The sequence below is a fragment of the Haliaeetus leucocephalus genome, unplaced genomic scaffold (genome assembly GCF_000737465.1).
Source record: "Haliaeetus leucocephalus isolate CR32 unplaced genomic scaffold, Haliaeetus_leucocephalus-4.0 Scaffold362, whole genome shotgun sequence".
In the NCBI taxonomy this organism is placed as follows: domain Eukaryota; kingdom Metazoa; phylum Chordata; class Aves; order Accipitriformes; family Accipitridae; genus Haliaeetus; species Haliaeetus leucocephalus.
In genome coordinates, this window is record NW_010972798.1 from 9,537,416 (window position 1) to 9,555,003 (window position 17,588).

Below are 17,588 nucleotides of genomic sequence, written 5' to 3' on the forward strand. Positions count from 1 at the left end.
GGCGGGGCTGGGGTGCGAGGCCGGCCGGGGTCCGCTCCCGCGGGAGGTCAGCCTTGCCGTGGAATAGCGGGGAGATCCTGCGGGGGGGTATTGACATGCAAATGCGTTCCTCGCAGTTAACGGCTCGGCTGGGCTTGGGGGCTCCGCTCGGGGCGTTTGAAAAATGGGAGCAGAACCGTGAATACCCACAAACGCGGTGGTTTGAGGGGGACTGGCGACGTTGAGGTCCCGGGTAAAAATACTGGAGCCTGCGGGGTTTTTGTGAGGACGTGGGAGCACCAAGCAGTCTCCGCCACCCTGCAAAACCCCCGTGCCCCCCCGGGGTGCAGGGGAAGGGTGGGCTGTAAGCGCCCCGCTGGCTTTTTGGGTGCCCGGCTGCCGCTTTAGCCCGTGCTCGGTACACAGACCTGGCCTCAGCTTCCCTGTTAGCAGAGTATCTGCTTCACACGTGTGCCTTTAAGGTTAATTAAAGGTGCTCTGGAGCTGCTTTGGGTTTAAAAAGCTTTGTGCGAGGTAGAGTCTGTGCTTTCTGACAGCGATATAAATCTGCATAAGCTCTGTCAAAATCCAGTTAATTGAGGTTTACACTGTAGTAATGGAGAGCACGGTGTGCCTGTCTAAATACAACAAAAATTACTTAAACTTGTTTTCCTTGCCACTGGCCATTTCTTTTTCTTTTTTTTTTTTAAATTTCAATTCTTACAAAACAGCAAATGTGAATTTGATGATTCAGCTAGTCAAGAGTAGAAGGTGTATGTCTGTGCAGGGAGCTGGAGGTCCCTTTTGACCTCTCGTCATCCTCTAATGCTTCACTTCTTATTGCTACTGGAAGAAGAGTAATATCCATGTGCTGAAGTTTTAGGGGTTAATGTTGGTCCTATGAAGTCGTTAGCAAAATTGTTATTGGTCATTTTAGTGTGGCCAAGGTCTCATCCTTAGAGTCTGTCCACACAGGGTTACTCAAGAAAATTAATCCAATTAACCTTTCCAGTGGGTTGATTAAAGTGAATTAAATCACTGTATAGATGTTCCTATCCAGAATTGAAGTAGCCTTGATTTGATTTAGCTTGATTCATCTTTGAAGTGAACTAACTGGACTGAGTTAAAGTCGCTTACGTGCTGAATGAAAGTATGTTTACAGGGTTGCATTGTAGCTCAACCAGCCCTTGGTAAATTTGCACCTGTGGTTAGTGTGGATTAGGTTTCAAGAGTGTCCTGATACAACGATCTGTTGTTACCTGATAGCAACTGGATTAAAGTAGCGTCGCAGAGCAGCTCCAGCTTGCAAAGTAGATGAGGCCTGAGCCATGTTCTGCAAAGCCTCAGGCATGTTTCACGCTTTTAGTTCAGTAGCATCATTTGTTTTTATTGTGGAAAGTGTTGAAACTGAGCTATGCTTTGGATTAGATCTTTTCATGCTCGGTGTTAATGCCAGCCAAGGAAAAAAATGCATTGCCTTCCATACCTAGGGAAATATTTGTTGTTCCTGATAGAGAAATCACTGTTGATCCTTCTGGAAAAACATTCTCTTTCTTCATTTCGGGTAAAGGTCAGCTTAGTCGTTCATTAACAAAGAAGAACATTGTTTTGGTTTGAGTACTTTGTTCCTCACCAGACCTACTTTGGGAGGGGAGGTGGTGTGTCCAGGTTCTCCCTGGCTGCAGGTAGCTGGGACTGCTGTGAGACAGCATCACCCTCCTCTTCTGGTGTGGTCTCAAAAAAAAAAAGAGGTCGTTTCTGTGCAGTGATGGCAGTGAAAATCTGATAACTGTAGCTAGGTGCCGCAGGAAGCCTTGCTTCTTGTGTTTACTTTCTTTTTTATCTTTAAAAGTATTTATATTAGCTGAAGGTCTGATATAGATGGCATTTTGCCGGTGAAAACCGCTTCAGCCGGTCCAGGTTATTTTGTGGGCAGGGGTTTACTGGTGTAAAATACACCCTCAAAACACTCTTTTTCTAGTATAAACTAGACCTTGGTGCTGCAGCCTGGTGTTACAGGGCCATTTTTCCATGGGCAGTAAAGTGGATGTTCTGACCATTGTGGTCAGTAAAGCTCTTGTAAGTTATTTGCTGAAGGTTTTGGTGTTAGTTGCAATCTCTGGGCTGAGTTTCTCTGCCTGTATTTCTATTCGCCTCTCAAGTGTCTGTGACATTTTCTCTTTTCACAAAGCGGCTTTTGCTGTGTGCTCTTTTGACCCACCCCAGGGGATTCCTCAGCTCTGTGTGTGTAGATCTTTTTTACTAGAGGTCTCGTTTGTGAGCCTTTTGGGGACAAAAGCATCCTGGAAATATTATTTTAATTAGTTACTTATAAAGCAGATAAAAGAAACTGGCTTGGGCTCTGCTTGATCTCTGTTTGTCTCATCTCCTGTGATCTGATACATTACTAGCAGCTAAAATGGGGAAGGGCTACACCCCCTCCTTGGCTGCCTGTTTTAAGTGAGCTCTTCGGTGCAGCTCCCCATGCCATCTCAACGCACTGTGCGTTGCCTCTTGGAGCTGGGAGACATCCCAGCCTCGTATGCAGGCGGGCAGGGCTGCACGGGGCTGTTCTGGGGAGGTGCTTTGGAGCTGTGCAGACCTTGCCCCTCTCTGGAGGATGTACCTGCGGTCCCATCCGCCGTTGCTGCCTTTGCCAAAGAGCTGAGGTCTAGGGCAATGGCTTTGCAAGGGGATGCCTGTCTGCTAAGACTGAGGCTCAGTCCCTTGTCCAGTGCAGGCTTGGAGAGCCATCAGTTGTTAGTGGTGGCAGGCAAAACCCAGGTATGGTCTTCCTCGCCAGGAGCTCCCGATTTTCCTGCCCGTTTGAATCCTCTCTGCGGAGAGAAAAGGCGGGGGGGGGAGGGAGTGACCCTGAACTCTGCCCCAGCAGGGTACAGCTCTTTGGAACTGTGGAAAATTGCAGTGGCTTAAGTGTTTTTAATTTTATTTTTAGTAATACTATAAAGAAGCGTAAGGGCAGTATGTCTGTGGCAGTCATTAGAACCAACCCTGCCACACTGCTGTCTCTGGAGCTCCAGCCTTGACAAAGGCTGATTGTGCCACTCGTGCTTGGAGAGACCTGGCAACAATGCTCGCGCTGTGGTTTCTACTCTTCATTAAGCATCTGATTTGACTTTCTGAAACTCCTGAGCTGTACATTCAAATGCTGCTAGTTGTAGTCTGCTGCCAGGGAGGCCAGTTTCCCAAACATGGTAGTAAAAGGTACACCTCTGACTGCAGCCTCGGGGAAACAGGAAGGGCTCGAACCTTTATTTTCCATCTTGGCAAGGCATTCTCAAGGGCAGGCAGCCTGGCTGGCTCTCTTTTGCCTTAACATAGATTGAATAAAAGTTTGCTGTAAGCATCAGACTTCCTCCCAACCACGGCACCTTCCCTCTGATCTCTGCAGCTTAATGTGGCCTTCGCTGAGACTCCTGCAATAAAAACCTCCTGGCTGCTGACTTTCTAAGTGATCGGGGAAGGGAGTCAGCTCTGAGGTGCGGTGTCTCAGGCTCCTATGGAACAGACTGATGTTATTGGCTTGTATCAGGGCTTTTGGTGCCTGTGTGAGCTAAGCAACATGACAGTGGACAAGAGAAACTTGATGTCTCTCAAAGGTGGAAGTGGGTTCGGAAAGTGTTGATGCCTGGCCCGGTGTCTGGTGAGGAGGTATTCTGCTTCAGGATGTTTCAGGAGGCTGGTGTTGAGAGATGAGGTATCAGCTGTAGTCATGTGAAGGAAGGGTTGGCCTTTAACTGGATTAGTTTAATCAGAGCAACAATTTTGAGAGCAGCTGAGGGTCAGCCAGGTCACTGTGAAGCCACCTGTCCCATGCCCTTTGGCTCCAGCTGAGATTTTTCCTTGCAGCATGATGTGCAGTGTCATGGTTTTCTGCTTTGTGACTTCCTTGGAGAAGGGCTCTGAAAAATTCAGACAAGCTGGATGGCTCGAAGGCAATGAGGAGGTGGAGAGTGATGGGACATAGACTCAGGCTTTTTTTTCTAGGTCACTGGTTCATGTCCAGCTCTTCTGAGTAATAGGAGGTCTCTTTTTCCAGCATGCATGAATTCAGTAGCTGAGGCTGTGGTACTCATTTCACTTCTGGTTAAAGCTGGGTGAAAGTTTTATTATGCATTCAGTTGTTCTGGGTCTGCAGCGCTTGGCAGAAGAGATGGGCAGGATTAGCATATTTCATGCTCTTGGCTCCAAAACACAACTGAGCAGGCAGGTCTGCCTCCTCCCATCCCTTAAATCCTTAGCACTTGTCCTCTGCGAGCTGCCGTGGAGGTTGTACCGAGGCAAAAAGATTGCTCAAAAAGCAGACTTTGGCAGAGAGGAGCTTACAGACTCACGTTGATGCCTTCTGCAGAGATGTTTCCTTAGTTACTGACAAGTTTTTGGACTGGGATAAGAGGGGGCACAGTCTGTTTTGCCCTGATTCCTGGGGATTCAGGGAGGTGTGTGTGGGGCGCCTTCCCCCATTTGTGATACTAGGACATTGGCCATCACCCATTGCTGCAGCCTGGGTAATGAGCCCAGCTGAGCGGTGTGTTGCAGACAGCATTGTGTTTGCTGTGACCGCAGGCCTCTCTTTAATCTTTAATTTCCTGCGGCCATGAGCAACGTCAGAGGGCGTCTGCCTGCCAGGCGGGAGTTGGAGATGGCCGCTGCAAGGAGCAGGAGAGGCCAGTCCTGCTCTCTCTGGGCACAGGGAAAACCCTGCTTAGAGAAGCAATGGGATGTGCCTTGGGGCTGTGTGAAACTTCCATGTTTTGCTGGAATAAGCTTTCTTTTCCTTGCTCAGAGACACCCAGTTCACATGAATGTGGTGATCTATAGGACGAAGTGACATGTTCCCTCCCTGCTTCCTCGTCCCCTTCCCAGAGTGTTCCCAGCTGGCTGGCTTCCCGCTCGCTCACTGCCGCTCCGCTGCCTAGTGCTGGTTTGAAGGCTGAAGGACTGAGGAAGGAGGTTTGTCTGCTCCTAAAACTGCCTTAAAACTCGAGAAACTTAGGTCCGGTTTCTGGTGTGGTACTCGCTGCTGGCTTGTCCTTTTGCCTTTAAAAAGGTGATAAAGTTACTTGCTGTTCTGCTGCTGGTGGCTTGCATTGCAGGAACAAAAGGGGCATTTCCATTTTTGCTGGGCATTTCCACCGGGACAGCAGGGCTGCCGTCTGCACGAAGGCTGCTGTGTGTCAGGGAGGCTCTGTGTTTGCCTTATGGTGCTGGCTTTTCCACAGCACACATGACGGGACCTTGTGGAAGTCCCTTGACACTTCATTTATACTTGCTTTTTAAAAATAGAAATTGGAGCCTTCCCACTGTTTTCTTTCTCAGTACGTGAAAAGATACCACACAGCTCGTTGAGTGAGTGCTATATGGCCTTGGCACTGTATGGCAGCTGGGAGAGACTTTAGCAGGGCTGGAAAGACAGCAGGAGGCTGCAGCATCACGCTGTATGTGTAAGAAATGCAAGGCAGGGCTGTTGTGAACATTGCATTGAGCAAAGGAGACCAGGTAGGCCTGGGTGCTCATAAAATCTACCCTGTAACCCCAGGCACCTTGTAAATTAACCTTGCCAGAAGTGTTACTTTCCCTGGGGAGAAAGGTGTGGATGAAAGCCTGCTCAGAAGCCCGGCACGGCCCTTCTGCCCCTGCCCAAGGATTTTGTGTCAGGCTCCAGAAGCTCAACTGATGATTATTTTAATTGCACGCCAACCCACGGTGCCACCGCCACGATGCTCTGTCAGCCAAATAAAAATAGTGAAATCTTTCCGTCTCAGGCCTGAGTTGGTAGCAGTTTGGTCTGTGCACTCTTGACAACCCTGCCTGTGGCGAGTGCTGTTCAGGACAGAAAGTTGAAGTGAGTTTGCAACTGAGTCACTCTTTTTCACTTCTCTTTTCAAAGGTGGTGTAAAAAGCTGTGTGCAGTAAAAATTTTGAGTTCCTGAGTGCATACAGGTATGGTTTGTTCTTTTCCCAGCCCTTCTGCCGAACCAGGACTTGGTGGTTGGAGGAGTCGGCTTAAGAGGAAATATTGTGTGGGCTCAGTATCTGGTGTTCAGTAAGTGATGACAAAGGGGAAGAGGACATAAATGAACAAATATTTGAAGGTGCTGAGAGACAGGCATACCTTAAGGACACTGATGGGGCTGACCTGAGAAGTAATGGGACAAAAGGGAGGAAGGAAGTTTATGCGAACAGGAATATTTCCTGCCAGTGAGAGGTGGGTTTTTGTTTGTGGGTTGTTTTTTTTCTTTCTGTAGAAACCTCTCCAGAAGACATGGTGTGTATAGCTTTGGCCCTTTGCAGCCAGACAGGACATGCTGGAGCGTGTCCCGGCAGAGAATATTCCTCCCAGAGGGACTGTCACCACTGACCTGGCACATGGGCTGGGGAAGTGCTGGCCTGGCTCGGGATGGAAAGCTTCTCCCCCTCTGCGTGGCAGAACGGCTTTGCACTGCAAAAGCACCTGAGCTTATCATATATGTCTGTTATGGATATGGCAAACATTACTTGTGGGATCCTGGTAGGAAGAAATTTTTTCTCACTCTGTTTTGAAGTTAGTTTTATTATTGGGGTGCTGGCTGGTGGGATGGGAAGGATTTATGTCCTAAATTCACCAGTGCCTCCTGGAGCCTTTGGCAGTGCTGCTGGGGGCTGGGGTGAAGCAGTGGAGGACAGCAGGGAAAGACCTGGGAATTTTCCAAGCCGCCAGGGTGTTGGCTGTTTTTGTGGCATGCAGAGAGCACTGCTGTTCACAGGGCTGCACTCTACTGCAGGCGATTCGGTCGGCGCCAGGTTTCCGAAGGAAGTTGGTGTCGGGAAGAGGCTGGGCTCTCCTGACCTTATTTGCAGCGCTGGAGGGACTGGGTCCTTGGCTAGGGCTGCATAGCCCTGCCTGCATTCCTCACATCCCTGATGCAAGGTGGAAAAGGCAGGTTTGCTTCCAGGTCTGATTACTGTGCTCAGTTACGTGGTACTCCAGGTGGCTGGCACTGCCCAGAGCATCATCTCTGGCCATGTAACAGGTGAACTGGTTAGGTCCTGATTTTTATTGTCCTTTTTTAAGGTGATTTAGCTCCCAAAACAAAAATTGTACATCTGACTTGGAGCTCGTTTTGTGCTCTCGGAGAGGAGGCATTTAAAAGGCTGCCAGCCTGCTTCTTCCTCATGCTCTGCTGTGCACGTGAGCTGTGGACACAGGTGCCACAAAGTGGTTTGCTCCAGGTTGATGCTGGGAGCTCTGCCTCCCTGCCTGTCTGGCCCCAGAGGCCAGGGACTTATTCTTACCCTCTTATGCCACTGTTTTAAATCTGTAGTTGCTCTAAGAGCAGCATGCCAACACAAGGCTGTGACAGGAAGGGGGACATGTATTGTTAGTGCTGCAACTTTACTGATTTGTGACTCTTGTACATGGATGTGAAGGTTTGACTTATCTGGGGCCAGCTTTGGTACTTGTATTCTCCAGAGCTGACTAATAAACCTGGAGAACTTAAATGCAGGAAGCGAGGGGGGAGAGAGTACCCATGAAGAGCTGGTGGAACAAAGGAAAGAGGTTATGAAACTAAGCAGAGCATCCTTGGTTGGTTAGGTGGAGGAAGGTTGTTCTCGTGGAGCAGATTTGCAGTGCTGGCAGCAGCTGAACGGGTGGCAGACAGGAGTCCTCGCAGCCTAGCAGCCGCCTTTCTAGGAAAAAGGAAGCTGATAGGAATCCGTGTAAGAATCAGAGTGGATTGCAGGATCAGTTGACACGTACAGCTTTGAATGCAGCAGCTGGTCAGGTTTCCAGCAAGCCTGGGAGGCTGCCCTGGGGCCCATCCTGCTGGAGCTTCTCTAGGTATCTGATCTGGATGAATAAAACCTGGCTTGTTTGCATGTGAACTGATGCTGCGGTCCATCCTTCCAGCTGCAGCTCTTGTTTAGCTACGAGCCTCGGAGCAGTCTCAGGCTTGGCTCTAGTCACCTGAAGGCTGAAAAGTGGCCTCTCTGAGGGAGTCTGTCTTCTGCTTGTTCTCTGCAGAGATGCTTGTTCCTCTGAATGACTGCAGGTCCCTGTGGTGTAAAACCACACCGTGGGGTTTTGAGAGGAACTGGAACCTTTTTTTGGCACTTGGCACCTCCTGCGGGGATGTCAGGCCTTCAGAAGTCAGCAAACTGAGTCAGTGCATGAACTTGGACCAGAGGGGCATTGAGAGCTCCCTTTCTGAATCCTGTGTCCCTTGTATTTTGCTACATTATCTTTTAGGATTAAGCTGGAGGAGAAGCCTGGGAGAGCTGACACTTTGAATTATCTTGGCTCTCAGCTGCCTGCCTGCCTCTCTGGAGCTGCTGTGTGAGCTTATTCACCACAGCCTGAAACTGAGGGCTTAGAAATGCTAGTGGAGCACCCAGGGTGCCATGGTTCCTGAAGGGCACCCTGAACCACAAGGCGAACCTGCCAGCTCTCTGCAGAGAAACTACTGAACTGAGCAAGGGATTTAGGCTTGCATTTAGCAGACAGCAGAAGTTTTACCTATCTAGGAAATTCAGCGTGTCCCTCCAAGAGTTGTGTGTGGTATAAAATTGCCTAAAATGCTGAAATAAACAGATCAAGGCAAAATACAGTGATCACTGCTGAGATGGGTTTGGGGGAAGGGAGCTTATATAGTGCAAATCTCTTGAGATGCAAGCTCCATGCCTGAGCAGTTTTCTGAGTGGGTGGCTGTTTTGAGTTGTGCATGAAAGGAGGCTGTTTTTCTTTTCCCCCTCCCTTACACAAGTTTAAATGAGTGGTGTTGGGCTTGAAACCAAAACTGCTGTGACATCCTGTCTGCAAAAGAAACAAAAAAAGACTCCAGAAAAGGACAGTGTCATATGATCCATGGGACACTGCTTGAAGGCACGTTTTACAGGTACAGTAGTGCTCATGGGGATGGCTGTGTAAGCCAGGGATTTTGACCTCTCCTGGTGAAGGTAACTCCTGCCCTGCTCTCCACTGATGTGTGTGGTGGTTTGCCCTTGGGCAAGGTGAGGGTAGAACACAGCTGTGGGAGGCAATGTTGTTTTACTGTGATCCGTGGCTGGGAGGCAGTGGTGAAAGTTGACTGCTAGGAAAACTTCTCCCTGTCTTTACTGTTGATCATTTTGCACATGTGGTGTTAGCTGAGTCAACTGAAGCTGTATCAGATGCTGGAAAGGATGACTACAGAAGCAACTTTTGTTCTTATTGATAATTAAGATTAACTTCTTCCATACACAGACCCAGTTATGCCTCACATATGTTGTCAGTGAAGTGTGTGTTTGGCTGCCTGGGCTCTACTGCTTGGCTGTGGTGTCAAACTAGCCAAGCCATCCCTGACCAATATATCTACCTTGAGGTTTTTATACCTGTCCACCTAGATGTTACTGATGGGTCCACAGTGCGATGGCTGAGCTCACCGCTGACCTTTTGGGTTTAGGCAGTCCTGTACAGGCCAATGGACACTGGGGCACTCAAGAAAGAGCTACAGAGATAATAGAGTCCTGACCCTGGCAGGTAATGGATTGCAGACATTAACATATTGTGGCTTATATATCTGCTCTCTTCTTTAAAGTGGCAAAATACTGTATGTATTCAGCCCCTCAATGCACAGACATTGCTGGAATAGGAGGCAGCAGCTGTAGTGGCAAAGTTGGCTACAGGACTGAGGGTTTTAGAAAGTGCTTGTGACTCAGGGTACTTCATATCTGGGGACCCAGCTGGACCTGGCTGAACAGGCTGAATTTTCAAAGCATGGGTGCCAGTACTCCTTAAGGTTCAATGCCATTTTCAAGTACATCTGTCTGTCCCAGCCTGGAGTGCTTCAACTCAACATTTTCTTCTGGAAGTCAAAGACATGGTCTTTAACATTCTTCACCTATGGGTTGTGTTTTAAGCTTGGGGGATAAGAATAGTTGCTCTTACTTAGAAAGATTGCAGATGAAGTGATGTAGAGTGCGATTATCCAATGATGAAAAAGATGGCAGCCTTCTGTAATAAAGGCAGAATGATAAATTTTATCAAATTTTGTGGCTGGGGCATGCTCTAGGATGACCTTCTGAGCTCCCTTGCAGTGCTATTTTTTTGTGATCTTGGGTATGTCCAGCTTTCTGTTTATACTGTACAAGCACATCACCTTCTGCTTTGGGGTGTTCAGCAGATGCTCTCTCAGCTTGAGGACTCCTCTACAGTACAGTTTGCAGGCAGGTCTACATAAGTGAGAATGCCAAATTAGTAGCCTCAGAGAAGGCATTTTGCGAATGCTGCTGATTTCTATTTCAAGGCAGTTTAAAAAACAGACTCATGTTCTGAGGATTTGGCTCAAAAATATATATATAGTCTTCCTTTTTAAAGCATTGTTGGGCAGGTGAGAGTTTATTGTTGGGGAGCAGTGCAGACAGAGCAAACCTCTCGTGGCCTTGACCTCAAGGCGTTAGCGTAGAGCAGAGAGGATAACCTCTTTCACAAATCCCAAGCTGTTCTTAGCTTCCAGGCCAAGACTGCCAAAGATCCCCGCCATGGTTCTGTGGCAATTATTTTTTTTTTTTTTTTTTTTTTTTTTACTTTGCACATTTACGCTTTTAAGAATTAGGCTAAGACCCCTCAGTTTGGTTCCCCATGGGGCCGCCTGGTCTCCTTGTGCTGCCTCATAGCTCCTGGCTACATGAGATGCTCTGGTGCTGTGGCTGAGGAGCAGAAATGGTTCCCTTCCCCAGGCTGCCCAGCCCTGCCCTCTAGCCTGGGAGCCACCACCTCCCTGCGTGAGTTTTTGGACGTTCTTGGCACTGGCAGTGCCTGGTGACCAAGGTCTTAGGAATGCCGTCTGTGTAACTGCAGCTGCAGCAGCCAAGACGTGTCCCAGCCAGCCTCCGTCGGCACCCACGTGTGGTCGCAGGAGCTCAGGAATCTCCTGGTGCAATGGGAGACGCAGGATGGAAATGAGAAACGGTGAGGTCAGGCCATGTATCTCACAGAGCAGCTTTGCTGGGGGTGAGAAGGAAAGGTCCCAGTTGCATGTTTCCTCTGGAAACTGCCTTCTGGGTAGCCTCTCACCTCCAGTTGGGTGGCTGCTTGGTCATGCTGGCTTTATTTTAAGGAAATGATCTGCAGATTTCGGAGGGCTTATCTAGCTTGGAGTGGCCTGGCCAGTCCCTGCTGGTAAGAGTCTATGAGGTCCCAGCTTGCTTTCCAGTCTGCAGGGATCTTCATAGCTCAGCACGTTCCTCAGACTGCTGGCTTGTAACAGGCTGCACTCGCTGCTTGGCACTTAACTTGCCAGCTCTGTAGGCCCTGAAAAGTGATTTTTAGCTGATGAAACTTTTTTCCTGTGTCACTTTTGTCTTTCCTCTCCCTCCTGTCCTCCAGTTCAGGATTCAAAAACTGCAGATGCTCTAAACTAAGCATGACTCACACCTTCTAGTTTATTTTGTGAATTATCCAGCACATGATGCTGATGAGAAAATGTTGGGAGTGGAGGGGGTGGGGAGCAAAAGATGGTTTTTAAGGCCCAAAAGGAAATGCTTGGAGTGTGTTTGTGTGGTCCCTGGGTCATTGAACTGGCTAGTATCCCAGGGCACGTCATATGGGCCACATGAACCAAAGGGGCCCTTGGGCTCTTCAGTGATGTTGAAACACGGTCTAAGACTTCAGGCAGAAGTGTGGGGGGGGTTTTTTGCTCTAAGCCACGCTTGAGAAGCCTGTCGGGTTTGACCTCTTGTAGAGACAGTGCGCACTCACACTGCCTATTCCTGGACGTTACCTACCTCTTTGTCGCACACCTAAATATCGCTAGCAACATCTAAGGCTGCCTTTGCTCCTCTGTTGTGGTTACCCCACTCTCTTTGAAGCAGTTTGGTGTTAGAAATGCTGAGCTATGGAGCTGAGGTAATGCTGGAGAAAGCTAGTGAGGCAAAAAGAAGAGGTTATTTCATGAAAATTTGCCAAGTTGTTGTTCGGCTTGCTGTTGGCTTATGGCCGTAAAGGCAAGGCTTGCAATTGTGCCTCAGATGCACTGCTTCAGTGATGCTTAGAAAGGCCTGTTTTCGGGGTGAACTCATACCAGTGGAGAAGACCTGTGCTTGGAGCTTGCAGAGAGGCTCTTCAGGTTCCATCAAGCAAGTGAGCTCCCTCTTTCATGCCGCTGCCTGGATTTTGGAGCCCACCACTGCTGCAGAGGATGAGGCTTCCAGCCATGCTTCTGCCCTTGTCCTCCCCTGTTGGCTGTGACAGTGGCTGGGATTCCTGGGCTGGCATTTCTTTTATTGACAGCTGTGCCAGAAGCACGTATCTCAGACCTGCTCCCTGCTGTGCCAAGGCAGATTGACTTAATCAGACTATGGTATACCTGGTGTTAATGTTTCGCACTTCACTGGACTTGCCAATTGTAGCTGCTCTGATTGCACCCCTGCTGGTTCTTTGACTGTCTGATGGCATGCAGCCAGGGCATGGGGATGGGAAGTCAAGTTCATTGGCAGCAATAAATGTAACGTTAATCTTACCTTTCATTTTTGAGGCATACAGTTAGGGAATAATGAAATAGATTTCTTTCCCCTTAAATACGAAGCCTTTCAGAGAGGAGAAATTGTGAGTCTCTGCGTTGTCATTGGGGCCATCCTATTTCTCAGCACAAGCCCAGCGCCCATAATACCTAGTAATGAGCATGCTGGTGCCATGCTGAGACTGAGCACGGGATGAGGACTAGCGCTGATGAAGCTTTATTTCAGACCATGCCTGGCTGGTCCACATCTCCAGTTATTTTGTAGTTGCCTCATTGTTGGATGCATGTCTTCGAGAACCGAGGGTTGGTTTCCTTGGTGTCACTTGTAGCTGCGGTCATGCTTGACTCAGTGCCATGGGTGCTGGGTCTAGTCTTGAGGGAGTGCTCTGCACTTGCTGTTGCCCCCAGACTTGCTAGGGAGTTGCAGGTGTCCCCATCTCTTGCCACCTGGCTGGCTGACAGTGCTTCGTTGTGTTCGTAATGGGATGTTCTCATCTTCCTTTGCATGTTATCCTCAGGCTGATGGGACTTGGGAATAATGTGCTCAGATGAGTTGGAGGCGGCCAGCCCAGCCAAGTTTCTGACAGTGACGAAAGGTCTTGTGCCGCCTGCCCTGCCAGCGGCTTCAGCAGCACAAAGCAAGGGCTGTGTGCTCGAGCCGTCAGTTCGTGGGTTTGTAAGAGCAGCTTAACGAGTTTGTATATGTGGCCAAGTGGCTTCTTCAGCAGTGCATGAATGAATCCCAATGTGTGAGCAACCCTAAGGCTTGCTGCTGCCCCACCAGCCTGCACCTTGCTGTGTCCGCTGTGAGGTGGGGGCACCGTGGAGCCCAGACACTTGGGAGCTTCCAGCATGCTTATCATTATCCCATCCAGATCCAGGACAGAGAGAGGGAAGCTGGATGGTTATTAATCATCACTGTTTTAAGACTCAGCCCCATGTCTAGGCCACCTGCAACTTGGTGGCTCGTCCCAGGGCATTGTCCCCACTTGCTGTGTCCCTGTGCACAGAGACAGGGCAGGCGGTGGCTGGGCACAGCCTCAGGTCTGGGTGCTGTGTGGCCTCGTTAGTGGTGGCGCTGGATCTGAGCTAGGCTGCTTCAGGTCATGAGCTGGGAAGCGTGTGTGGTGGTACCCTGGGCTGTGGGTGCTTCCTGGCCCCGGCACTGAGCTCCAAGTGGCACAGACCTGTACTGAAGAGCCAAAACAACCCAGACGGGAGCCTTGGTCCCTGCTTTATGTCTCTGGCATCCAGCAGCTTTCAGCTGTGGCCCGTAGGAAGTGAGGACCTGAGGAGTTTGTTTTCTTTGTTTTTTTCTTGTTTGTTTAACTTTGGAGACCCATGGACTACTTCCACCAGATCTCTGGAGGAGCAGCTAGAAGCAGCAGGCCCACGTATACAACACAACAGTATAGGCACTTGGCCTTTTTATTTTGAGTCCATGGTTTCTTTAGAAAGTTTTTATTGGCCCATCAATCCAAAAGGGTTAAACAATATTGCTATATTGTAGGAATGAAGCTCACTGGAGAAAATTAGACTTTTTTGGGGTTGGTGCAAGACTCGTCAAGAGAAGAGCAGCAGTGTTCTACCACGGCCCTCCCACTTTATTGCCTGTACGCTGAGCATGTTTCTGTCAACATGTTTTTTTTCTCAGAGAAGTGTGTCTGGGTGTGGGTAGAATGGAGTAAAAAAACCCTAAAGTCCTCTTCTGCTCGTTTGCCTCTCTGGGGAGGATGGAGCAAAGGTCTTGCCAGCACCATGAGCACCGTGACCAACAAGGCAGAGCTAGAAGACCACAGCAATCAGAGCAGTGTATGAGTCTGTGCAGAAAGGAGGTGGGAAGGCTGGGATGCAGTTTCATAAGCATTTCTTACAGCAGCAATCTTTATGCAAAAAATAAGCAGCTCTGAAATGTTCATCCTTGCTCCTGTGCTGTGCCCGCCTTGTCTTCCTAGTACAGCTGTTCAGGCAGCTGTGCCGTGGACTTGCTCAGAGACCTATTGCAGTTAAAAATAACACTTCCCTCCCCCATTTTTTTTTTTTTTTAAACTGTCAGGAGCAAGTGCTGCTTCTTGAATACGTGGTGGTAAAGGCACAGCCCTAGATTTGGGCAGACTGTTTGTGTTTCTGTATTGAGGTGTCTTTGCTTAGCTCTGAACTGATAGTAGGGCTCAAACCTCCAAGCTAGATGTGCCCTTCCAGCAGGCCAGACGATGCTTGTTGTAAGCAGAAGGAGGTTGTTCCATAATCGTGCTATGAAGTTGAAGTAGTATTAGGGACCACAGAAAAAAAGTCTCTCTAGGCAAGATCCCCTTGCCCTATCCCATAAAAAAATGTGTTCATGACCACCGAGCACCCTGGGTATGTCACCTGTGAACAGCACTGCTGCCTGCAACTCAGCTGTGGCTTTTCCAGATCTGTGGCTGAAGGCAGTGTTTCTTTATTTATACACAAATGCCCACTGGAAGTGTTTCAGTGCTATTTAGTGTTTTCTATCCTCTTTCCTTTTTTAAAAGAGGTTGCAATAAAAAAAAGCAACAACAAAACCTTAATTGTACCATCCAGAACTGTACATGCTTAAAGTGAGTCACTATGGGATCATATAACCATAATCTTCGTCCTCATCTCCACCCTGCTGCTTGTCACTCTCCTTCCCTGAAGCGCTGGTCTAGCTGTTAGGAGCTTTTTGTCATCTGTAAAATACCCTCCAATGCAGAAAGGCTCAACCAAAAATTCTGTTGAATATGATAAAGGATAAAGTATTTATCTGACCTCATAGTACACACAACTTGAAACTCTTCTAGATATTTTGTGAAGATACTTGGGTGCAGACAAACATCTGAATGCTTCTCTAGCAGAGCATGTGAGTCAATGCAAGAAGAGGGAAGGCTTGTGAGACTGTGGCTCAGGAAGATGTGGCTACCTGCTTGTTTCCTTGTATTTTCTACCCTTTGCAGTGATGGAAATGTTTTATCTTATCTGACTCTGAACCCTTTCATAAACAGGTTCCTCATAAATTCCCCTTGTAGTTTTGGTGTGTTCTGGGGGTTACTTTCACTTTCTCTTCTAGGCTGTCGCTGTGCTCTGCTAAAGAGAAACCTTGGTCTTTTCCAGAGGTTTTGCCTGTGGAGCACAGCGGCAGCAGTTTGTACCTCCTTCTGCAGCTTCGGAAGCACTTTGTAGTTCTCTGCTTTGTGCCGTGTGTTTCAAATGGGAGATATCTGCCTTTCAGGTCCTGTTAAGCTGCTTAGCTTGTCACATTGAGGGGGAAAAACAAGCGACAGACCTCTCCAGTGTAAATTTTTCAGCGCCCCTGCCTTAAACTCCCCTTGAAGCAGACAGGAACCCAACGTTATGGCAGATGTGCAGAGTAGGACCCCATCCTGCAGTTTGGGGGCACAGGTCACAGTTTGTCCTTGGTTCACCAAGAAGCTGATGCGTACCTACCACCAAAAGGCTGAAGCAGATGCTGTGTGTGTGTCCCTGTCCCAATATGTATGTGGCTTGTGTTTTGCTGCCCCGCTGCCTATCATAGCAAGTTAAAAATAAACACTGGTGTTTTTCTACAGTGTGGGTAGAGCATTCCTTTGAAAGTTCAAGTGTGAAAGTGATAGGCATTGGCAAAAATGCGGCTTTCAGACTGGTGCCAAAGGGAGCTTGCGCCCTTCCCATTTAGATTGTCTCTGGGTCATTTTAAGCCTCCTCTTAAGAGGCTGTGCTTATCGCTGCCAGTAACGCTGTGGTTGATCCCGTATCTGGGTTCTAGGTGCAAATCCAGCATCTGCACTTGAAAAAGTCAATGAAGCTTACAAGAGACAATTGTAAAATGATGCCTGAGCTGGTAGAAATGCCTTGCAGTGAGAGCCACGGAGCTCAGTCTGCTGAGCTCCGCAGAGGTGACAGTGTGCATGTGCCTTTGTGCGGAGAAAATACTATTCTCGGACCCTTTAACCTGGCAAAGAGTCATAGTAAGCACAAACACTCGCCCTTGGTTTTAGCTGAACACAGTCAGCGTGGGCATTGGTATAAATGTGGGTAGAATACAGGGTTTTGTACACAAGGTCTGATCCACTGGTGGCGTGGGCAGTTCTGGTTGTAAACTAAAGAAGCGGAAATGGAAGGGAGAGTGGAGAAGGCTTTTTATGCAAACAGGGACAAAGAAGCAAGTGTGTGCAAAAATAGCCACAAGTGTAGGAGGGGGGAAAAAGACCACAAGTCCAGACCTTGGCTGGTAGAAAGTGTGTCAGAAGTCTTGTGTGTGTATGCTCCCCTGACCCCCATAGCTCTTTTGATGTTGGTTTTGGTTTTGGGGTTTTTTTTGCTCCTGATGCTGATTCTCTTGGCTTTGTTTCCCTGTCCAGTGTGTCGAGACTTCGCTGTTCTGGAAGATCATACCTTGGCCCATAACTTGCAGGAGCAAGAGAGTAAGTAGCAATGATCTTTGGAACAAACTGAAGCAAATTTGTCCCAACAGATACCTGGCTTTGGTTTTGCTAAGAAAAATCCTCCCTGCTTTTATTTTATTTCTATTCTTTTTAATGGAATACAGATTATTATTACTGTCTTCACTGTCCTGTAACACTACTCCGCATTCTGCCCCAGCTCACATTGTACCCTAGAGATAGTTGCATTTCGTGTTTCAATTTTGTGCTCTCCTTTAGAGTTGAGTTTATGCCATTTATAATAAAATTGCATGTAGGAGCGCATTTGAGGTTTTGTTGCTGTGCAAGTTTTTTAGAAATGACTAGCAATTTTTGAAGTTTCAAGTTTTATAGGCTGACCTGAGGTGCAACCAGAAGAGGTCTGTCTGTTTACTTATTTCAGAATCGCTAGTGCCTGCCTTTTGAAAGGCGGCTTCATTTTAAGACATTTTGAGGGAGGACAGCTGTACACCACAAGGGTTTAAAAAAAGAGGAAAAAAAAGTAGAGCCAGAAACTTCAAAGTAACTGGTGATTATTTTTTTCTTTTAATTTTTTTTAACATGTTTGTCTGTTACTTTGTGTATTTTTGCATTGCAGTTTCAGGTGTGTTGGCTTCTCTAATCTGCTTTGCTGGGTGCCAGGACCATTGGTATCTACCAGTACTAGGTGCTAATACCATTCCAGCTA

At 48.1% G+C, this 17,588-nt stretch overlaps 1 protein-coding gene across 1 annotated transcript in view; it reads left to right on the forward strand.

Annotated features, from left to right (window-relative positions):
- Positions 1–17,588, forward strand: part of CCDC50 (coiled-coil domain containing 50) — a 40,978-nt gene that overhangs the window by 413 nt on the left and 22,977 nt on the right. Inside the window, exon 2 of the mRNA XM_010573077.1 lies at positions 16,841–16,903. Coding sequence (XP_010571379.1) covers positions 16,841–16,903 — 63 coding nt within the window. The remainder of the gene's footprint in view (positions 1–16,840; positions 16,904–17,588) is intronic.